The sequence below is a fragment of the Ovis canadensis genome, chromosome 14 (genome assembly GCF_042477335.2).
Source record: "Ovis canadensis isolate MfBH-ARS-UI-01 breed Bighorn chromosome 14, ARS-UI_OviCan_v2, whole genome shotgun sequence".
In the NCBI taxonomy this organism is placed as follows: domain Eukaryota; kingdom Metazoa; phylum Chordata; class Mammalia; order Artiodactyla; family Bovidae; genus Ovis; species Ovis canadensis.
The window spans coordinates 68,175,732-68,184,593 of record NC_091258.1 but is presented as its reverse complement, the minus strand read 5'-3'; the positions used below and the strand labels follow the sequence as shown (position 1 = coordinate 68,184,593).

The 8,862-nt window shown below is 56.5% G+C and overlaps 1 protein-coding gene across 1 annotated transcript; it reads right to left on the bottom strand.

The window, feature by feature from the left end:
• Nucleotides 1–1,858: 1,858 nt before the first annotated feature.
• On the bottom strand, nucleotides 1,859–8,160 carry GRWD1 (glutamate rich WD repeat containing 1). Its single transcript, XM_069551103.1, has 7 exons — nucleotides 7,728–8,160; nucleotides 7,405–7,522; nucleotides 7,092–7,254; nucleotides 4,782–4,995; nucleotides 4,552–4,694; nucleotides 4,173–4,370; nucleotides 1,859–2,861 (listed from the first exon to the last, which is right to left on the bottom strand). The coding sequence occupies exons 1-7, from the start codon at nucleotides 7,912–7,914 to the stop codon at nucleotides 2,544–2,546; spliced, it is 1,341 nt and encodes a 446-aa protein (XP_069407204.1). The 5' UTR covers nucleotides 7,915–8,160; the 3' UTR covers nucleotides 1,859–2,543.
• Between the last annotated feature and the right edge of the window lie 702 nt (nucleotides 8,161–8,862).

Below are 8,862 nucleotides of genomic sequence, written 5' to 3'. Positions count from 1 at the left end.
TGGACCACAGACCACCTCATCACTCGCCCTTGTTTCCTGAGCACCTCAGTCCCCAGCCTTGCCAAGCTCCCAAAAGTCTGCAGCCCACCCGCTGGGCTCACCTTGGCCGCTCAGGACGCTGGGAAGTCAAGATCATCACCCTGCTTCACAGGTTGGGGAGCGGACTCAGAGATCCGGCCAGAGCCATGAAGTGCCGGGGGTGGGCTGCCGGTTTGAGTCCTGAGCCTTTGCAACCCATGATCTCGTTTCCCTAAATCCTCCCGTTGTCACCCTCAGCCCCAAGAGACAGACATGATCTTGTCCATTTCACGAGGCAGGCTGGGGGTGGGGGTGGGGACGCCTTTCACCTCTGGGGGGGGGTCCTGTCAGAGTCCAGAATGGCCCTGAGAGCTGGGATGGGGCTCTGCCTTGGGGCCCATGCACCTCCCATCACCGACAGCAGGATCCGAGGGAAGCGGATCCAGAGCCTCAAGCCCTCCTCACCCCCCCACCGCCTCCCTCTGACCTGGGAGAGCAGCTTAATGTTTCCATATAAAGGCGACATGGGGCTTAAGGTGCGTCAACTTCGTTTCAAAGTCACTGTCTAATCTGGGGCCGAGAAGCCCCGCCCAAGTGCTGCCCCCCCGCCCCCCCATGGAAGCATTTTCACATGCTCCCTGAGACCCTGGCTGTCCCCCCACGACCCTCCCCCGACTCCCCAGTGGGGCCTGAGCAACAGCAGGTTGGAGGGCAGAAACTGCCAGGAGGGGGTGTAGCGTGGAGACTGCAGACAGACCAGGGTACAGAGGGTAAGAGCTGGGCAGGGAGAGGCTGTCCCGAAGAGGAAAGGACAGAGGACCTCCCCTCGGCCACAGGCACCCAAAGAGGACAGAGTGGGAGACAGAAAAGAGGCAGGCGGAACGAGGAGCAACCGGGCAAAGACAAGCAGAGATCCCATCTTAGGAAATGGAGAGACAGACCAGATCAGAGATGAAGATGGGACAAGAAGAGATGCAGGATGCCGGGGTGGGTGGGGTGGGGGGGTGGGGCACGGAGGCAGTGAAAATAAGGCCGAAAATGGAGATGGGAGATGGGCTGGGCTGGGGGCCCCAGATCTGGGGGATGAGGAACCGGGAGGATAGGGTGGGAGCACTGGGGTAGATGCCCGAGCGAGGAAGATGGTGGGGGGAGGCGGGGGACAGCTCTCAAAGTCAGGACCCCTGCCCAGGGTGTCTGCGTGGAGGCACGTACCTGGTGGGGCAGCCCACCCCCATGCCCTCTGCCGGGGGCTCCTCTGCTTGGGCCAAGGAAAGGCCTCTGTGTGTGCTGCGGTGCTGCGGCCCGTCTCGGGCCCCCGACCTCTGTGCTCACAGGCGGATCAGAGGAGTCCTAGCCCGAGGGGGGGCAGGGGGTGGGGCCAGCTCAGAGCCGCAGAGGGGGAGCCAGGGAGGATGGCCAGGCAGGACGGCTGGGCTGCGGCCCAAGCAGGCTAGAGAGGAGACAGCGGTGGCAGAGGAGAGACACGGGGGGAGGGGGCACAGAGACAGAGGCTGGGGGCCAGGAGATGTGGAAAGATGGGGACATAGTCGAAGGAACAAAGAAATGGGGAGAAAGTGATGATGAGGGCAGGGGCGAAGAATGAGAGAGACGGGGGCTCCCTGGTTCCCCCGAGGTGAAGCCTCAGCACACGGCGACACACATGAGATAACTCTTCCCCACCGAGACCTGGGGTGAGTTCCAGATGGAATAAAATTTAGGAGAGGCAGACCCAGAGAGTGCCAATGGGCTGAGGGCTGGACCCAGCGGTCCAGGGACAGCCAGGTGCCAAACCCTCCCTGTTTCCTCATGAGACTGCGGCCAGAAGGACCAGCCCCCACAGTTCGGGCTCCATTCTGGCCCTTTATTGCCCCTTGAGAGCCCCTGACTTGCCCCCTGCACAGTGCCTATCTCTGGGAGGAGGGGAGAAAGCTCCGCCCAGTCCAGCCCAGCTGGCAGGAAGACAAGGGCCACACCAAATTCTGCTGGAGGGACCCACAGCTCGAATTTGGTCCAGCCACTCTAAGGCGCTTGAGTTCCCTGGGGGAGACCAGCAGCAGAGAGATCAGAGAGTCAAACCCAGGGCCTGCAGCTGACAAAACACCCGCAGCAACACAGGCCACCCCAGGCCCATTTGGGAAATGGGCTAATGGACTCTTCTGACAGGTGGGGCTCACTGGGTTGACCCAAGTCTTTGGGTCAGAGGGTTCACTGGAGGCAATGGCAGTGGTTTTACAGGGGTCAACCCAAGTGCTTCAGTTGGAGGAATCAAGGGGAGCAAACCGAGTCTTACTTTTAGAGCCACAAGTCAAACCATCTCTCTTAGCAAGAGGGGCATTGGACCAAACCAAGTCCTTGCAAAGAGCAGTAAGTCAGACAGAATCCATCATGGTGGCCAAAGGGCCAAACCAAGTCCTTTCGGCGAGGCACTGGCCAGCAGATCTGAATGAGTCCCTTCCAGGGAAATGATGAACTTCACCTTCAGTTCCAAGTAAGTGGAGGAACAGACAGGCTTGGCCAGGCCAAGCTCAGACGCTGATGGTGCGGAAGACAGTGAAGCCCGACAGGGCGGTGCTCACCAGCACCCCGGGGCACTGTGGGTGCCAGTGCAGCTCCTTCAGGTCCGTCTCGCCCTGGTGCACGAAGAGCAGCTGCTGGGGGAGGCCCGCCAGCGCCGGGTCCGTCTCCACGTCACCGGCCTCAGGGTCCCGCTCTACGGCCAGGTCCCACTGTGTAATCTGGTTGTCCGCACCCGAGGCCGCAAAGACCCCACTGTCCTGGGGGTGCCACTCGACGGAGGTCACGGGGGCCACGTGCTGCTTGAAGGTGGCCACTGGGGAGCCAGACTACGGGAAGATGGGAGTCAGGGCGTCTGAGTCCCTCAGCCTGACTCCAGGGGTGACCCAGGCAGAGCCCCCCACCCCTCTCCAGCCTTAGGGTTCAGCTAGACCTTCACCCCTCCAGCCCCCAAAGACCCAAGGTCTCTGAAAGGGATGGAGAGCAGAGTACAGCTGGTAAAAAAGGGGTAGTGCCCCAGGGCCTCCTGGGAGTTGTGGCTTCACCTGCAAAGAAGCCCCACCCAGCTCCAGGTCACAACTCCCCAATCCTTGCTCCTCGCTGGGCCTGCCTCCGCCTCCTGTAAAAGGAAGGTGTGGGGGACTCCCTGCTGGTTAAGACTCTGCGCTTCCAATACAGGGGGAGCCAGTTCAAACCCTGATTGGCTGGGAACTAAGATCCCGCATGACATGCAGCCAAAAGAAATAAATAAAATTGGGTCTTCAAAACAAATTTTTCAAAGTAAATTAAAAAAAATTAAAACGTCCCCCCACTTCCCCCACCCAGAAGGCTGGGTTTTCTAAGTGCTCTCCCCAGTGATTCTAAATCATTAACGGGGCACAGGCACGACTCCCAGGCTCGAGAGAGAGCAGATGCAAAGAAAAGCCCTTTTACTAAAAGCACAGCTGCTGGGGGCGGGATCAGCATGTCTCTAACTTGGAGGGGTGGTTCCAAAGTTTCAACCTGGGCCTGTGATCCAGTTGGCCATGCACCTGCCCGGGAGGGGAAAGGGGGCTGGAACCCACGTCAAGAAGCTTCCCCAGGGCTGATTCTGTAGAGCTCATTACACTGGAGGGGGAGTAAAAAGACGATCCCAGGAAGGCCCAGAAGTGTATGGAGTCATGGCTTTGTCCGGGGGAGGCCTGGAGCTCCTCTCAGCTCTGCCAAGTCACCACAAAGCTGGGTGATCACATCCTATCTCTTCCCGTCCCTCTGGGCCTCCATGCCTGCTCCCAGCATGACTGAGCTGAGCTCTGTTCTCAGCTGACCCTATAAAATCCACCTACAGTCCCTGAGCCCTTGAGCCCCTGGGCAGCACGGCCGGTGCACGGCTCCCCTCGGGCAGATGGGAATTGTAGTCTCTGCTCGGCCCAGCCCCGTTCCTCCAGTCAACTCTCCAGATGGTAGAGGGAGAGACCCCACACTAGCCCCAAGCCTTCCTGACTCTGTTTCCTCATCAGTATCCCAGTTCTGATGGGATCCCAGTTCTGATGGCAGGGCCTTGCCAGCTCTGGCGTATAAGCCATCTCAGAAGGGAAAACCCACAAATCCTAGTGGCCTCTGGGAGCTCTTCCCGCCTCAGGGGTTGGCTGGGATGGTACCTTGAACTGCCGCAGGTCCCAGACCTTGAGGGCTCCGTCATCCCCGCCGCTGAGCAGGAAGGGCTCCCGGTGGCTCCAGTTGATGACGTTGACGTCCCCGTCATGGGCGGTGGTGGTGGTGAGCATGCAGGCCTTGCTGGGGGCTGCCCGGATGTCCCAGATGCGGATGGAGGCGTCAGCTGAGCAGGAGGCAAACACCTGGACGGGGCAGAGTCGGAGGGAACCCGGTGGACCCCCGCTCCACCCTGGAGACCGGGGACCAGTGGTGGGCCAGCCTTTCTTTCAGTGACCCTCCCGCCCTGCACCGTCACTTAGACCTGCCCCCGGCCCCCTCCTTCCCCCCAAGACCCTGGAGTCCAGACCCCCAGCCCTTCCTTACTGTGTCCTCGGTCGGGGACCACTGCAGGTCCTCCACGGAGCGTGTGTGGCCCACGAATGGCCGCTGGTCCACATGCCAGGAGCCCCCATCCGTTGGCGTCCAGAGGTGGATGTTCTTCTGACAGTCACCGGTCAGCAGGCGCCCTGGAAAAAGCAGTCGGGACTCGACCTTGTCACACTCAGCCGGCTGTGGCTCACCAGACCCCGTTCTCACCCACCCGCGGGACTCACCGGGCACACGAGGGGACCAGTCAAGGGCAAAGCCCTCGCCCATGTGGCCAGAGAAGGCGAAGATGGGCTTCACGCGGGCCTGCTCATCCCGGAGGAAGGTGGCCAGGGCTTGGGGGTCATCCACCACTTGCAGCAGTCGCCGCAGCGCAAACACTTCCACCTGGCCCTTCTCTGACCACACCCCAGCCACCGGCTCCTCACCCAGCCACGACACCTGCAGGGTAGGGAGGAGGGGAGGGGAGGTGAGCAGGACAGGAAGCACAGCGTGACGACGACAGCCCTTTCCTCCCTGAGAACCAGAGCTGCCTCCCACCCAAGCCCGGGAATACAGCTCCCAGAAACCTTTGTGAGAATGGGCTCACAACTTGAAGACCAGCTTGGGCTCCAGGACAACTCCCCCACTGTGGTACAGATGATCGCTGAGGGATGACAGAGCTCCTGAACTCCCAAGACTTGAGCCCCCAGAAATCTGTTCAGACTCCTGATCTCTGGAACTGTTTAAGTCTAGGCAGGTCCCAGGCCCCAGTCTCTGGATCTCTCTGCCTGTATACCTTTGCTCACTAGGAGATCCTGTTCAGCCTCAAGGTTTCCAGTAGCCCCTAGTCCTGACCTCTCTCAACTCCAGGCTCACATCAAACTGACTGTTTATAGACGCCCAAGGCCAAAGCCAAGTTCCCAATTGCCCACTGCCACCTACCCCTCCCTGGGGGGTCCCCACCTTGGGCTCACTGCCTACTTGCCTCTCCTTCCTCACACTATGCCTGCTCCACCCAAAATGCCACCACTTCCAACCCTCTCTCGGTAGCTCTGCTGTCATCACTCAGGCGCTGAAGTCACCCTTCCCTGCATTCCTGTCCTGGCCCCCTCCTTCCCTGTCCTCCCTGCAGTCTATTCTCAATACAGCACACAGAGGGATCCCTTTAAGACACAAGTCAGATCTCATCCACCCTTCGCTCTAAACCCTCCAGTGACTCCCAGTTTCTCCCCACATAAAAGCCAAGTCCTTACAATGGCCCACAAAGCCCTAAACAATCTGTCTCCTCCGTGCCCACCCGCCAAACCCCGTCAGTCTCCCCCTCATCCATTCAGCAGTGTTCTCCCCAACTTCCCCGAAAACTCCTCAATCAGTTTGCCCCAGGACCTTTGCACTTGTTAGTCCCTTGCTGGGAAACCTCTTCTCACAGATAGCTTTGCTTCACTCCCTCACTTCCTGTGGGTCTCTGTTCAAAGGGCACTTTATCAGTGAATGCTTCCTTGACCACACTGTTTAAACTAGCAACCCCAGGGGCTTCCCTGGTGGTCTGGAATCTGGCTTTGCAGTGCAAGGGACACTGTTCTGATCCCTGGTCTGGAAAGATCCCACATGCCTCAGGGCAACTAAGCCCATGATCCATAGCTACTAAGCCAGTGCTGTAGAGCCTGACAGCGTCAACTACTGAGTCCACTCGATGTAACTACAAAGCCCTTGCACCATAGAGCCTGTGCTCTGCAACAGGAGACACCACTGCCAATGAGAAGCCGGAGCATTGAAAGTAAGAGCAGTCTCTGCTTGTTGCAACTAGAGAATGCCAGAGGGCAGCAACAAAGACTCATTACAGCTAAAAAACTAGCTAAATAAAGAAAATAGCAAGTCTATTCCAGAAGACCCTAACTCCCTTACCTTGCTTTATTTTTCTCTACAACTCTTAGAACCTTTGGACATTACACATAAGCTTCCTTGTCCCACTGGCATGTAAGTTTCACGGAGCCAGAGACCCTTTGTTCCCTGTTAACTCCCCAGGTCTAAAACATTATCTGAAACATAGTAATACCTCAATGGAAACACTTCTCAAAAACTATGGGCTAAGCACTGCTCCAAGCACTATTGCATAGAGCATCTAGTTCAATTCTCACATCGACCTGATTAGAAGGAGCCAGAACTCTGAATTGCAAAAGTGACCTCACAGCCCAGGACACTCCCTGAGCAATAACAGAAAACACATAGATCTCATGTTACTGCCAAGTGCTGTTTCTAGACCCCGGAAATCACCGTATTTCAGTTATTGAAATAAGGGTACTGGCTATTCCATTTTATCTTCACATCAGACCCACCAAGTAAGTTTGTTAACTCTCACCATTCTACAGAAGAGGAAAGAACATTTTAAGAAAAACATCTCCATGGCATCTAGGACATAGTGACAACGATCACAATTAACACATAACTAATTTCAAAAACTATGTGCCAAGAGCTCTTCTTAGAGCTGAAGGGCATGGACGTGGGGGGTGGTGAGCTCCAGAGTACACAGGGCAGGCTCCTGGGGCTGCATTTACCCGAACTCTGTTGATGCCTCCATAGTGGGGCACCATAGCCAGCTCCAGCTGAGGCTTCCGCTCTTCTTCATCCTCTTCGTCGTCCTCCTCCTCCTCTTCGTCGCTGCCCTCGGATGGTGGGGGCTTTGTCCCATGCAGATTGTGCATCCGCAGCATCATCAATCTGAGGGAGGTGTGGGAGGAATGAGGCACCGGATGGCGGGATCCTTAGGAAGGAGGGAGGGAGGAGCCTGGAAACCCCGACTTCTAGGTCCTGAGAAAGAGGAAGCTGGAGGCTCAGACGGCCCTAGCCCTGTAAAGCCTCAGTTCTTACCTGTTGCTTTGGGCGCTCTCGGCCTGCGTCCCAGCACACAGGTAAAGAGTAAGAGGAAGCTCAGTCCGGTTGTCTCCCAGGTGATCCCGGACTATGTCGAAGCTGAGACAGGGGGCGCCTGGGAATGGAAGGAGGGATGGGAAAATTAGGATTGGACAGAGGGTTCTCGGCCCTCTTAATTAAGTGTGATGTCAATCCTCTTAAATCCTAATTTCTCTTTCAAACAGCCTCTCAAGTTAAAGATTCAGGATCAGCTCCCCTTAGGACCCAAGATTCAGTCTCCTCCTTCGTGAGGACCCAGGATGCCCGGTGCCCAGCCCTACCAGTCTGTGCTCGATGGTACAGCACGTAGGCCTCCTCGTCCATGACCAGCTCCTCTCCTTCGCGCAGCGGCGGTCCCCGGCCCGGTAGGTAGACCTGAGCCTGACCCTTAGACCCTGTTTCTTGGGATTCGGTCTCCATAGACTCCCCAGGTTCACACGTGCGCCGCCGACCCTTGCGCGCCGCCATCTTCGGAGGCTCTCGCCACTGGCGCGAGGTAATAACGTCACTTCTGGGTTGCGTTTTCCTTTCTTAGGAGGATCCGCCCTACTGCCCGGTTACCTTGGAAACCTCCCGGTTCACCAATTAGGGCGATGGGGAGAGGGCGAAGAAGAGCTAAGAAAACAGCATCCTGGCTTGGCTACCGAGGCCTGGAGATCCGAAGCAACTATACCCTTCCCGTGACTTTGGGGCGCTCTTCCGCAGAGCGGCGGCAAGGCCTCCTGGGAGTTGTAGTTCTGCAGGAGGCCTGTTTGCCCCATCAACTATACAGGCACTTCAGACCGGGATTCCATCATTCCACTTTTGACTCCCAATGCTTTCTTACTTAATTAATTATTCGTGGATGCAAATGAGAGCTTTTACTGGCAAGGAGACTAGGTTTCTGCTCCCTGAGGATCCATAAAGCCGATTTCTTTTCCCCTCCTTGTTATGAAGGCTTTAATTTACTTCAAAATGCTTAAGTGTAGGCAGGATGATATGTATAAATTAGTTCGTTGGATCTACCCTCCAGGGGTAGTCAGTTGCCTAACCAGGCGTTCACGGTGAAGCCCTGGTCAGCAAGCACTTAATCAGAAAGTCTACCCTCTAGAGGCAGCTACTACAAGTGCTTCCGCTCTTTTTATTGCCCATCAACACCAGAGATTTGGCTAATTGGCATAATGAAATGTTAGAAATAGATTCTCATTGGTGAGATTAACAGAATTCAAGATATTTGAATTGCCTAGGATATAATAGACACTCACCTCCCTTGCATGAATAGGATATTAAGAACCTAGCAAGCCTCATTGCTTGTTGCCATAGGAATGGTACCCTAGACTGATCCTAAAATGTTATGATCCCAGATCTTTAGTGAGTTCTCTGACCCCTCTTCTCCTTCTGCCCCCACCCTTTCTCAGCCCACCCCAGCTGTTTTGG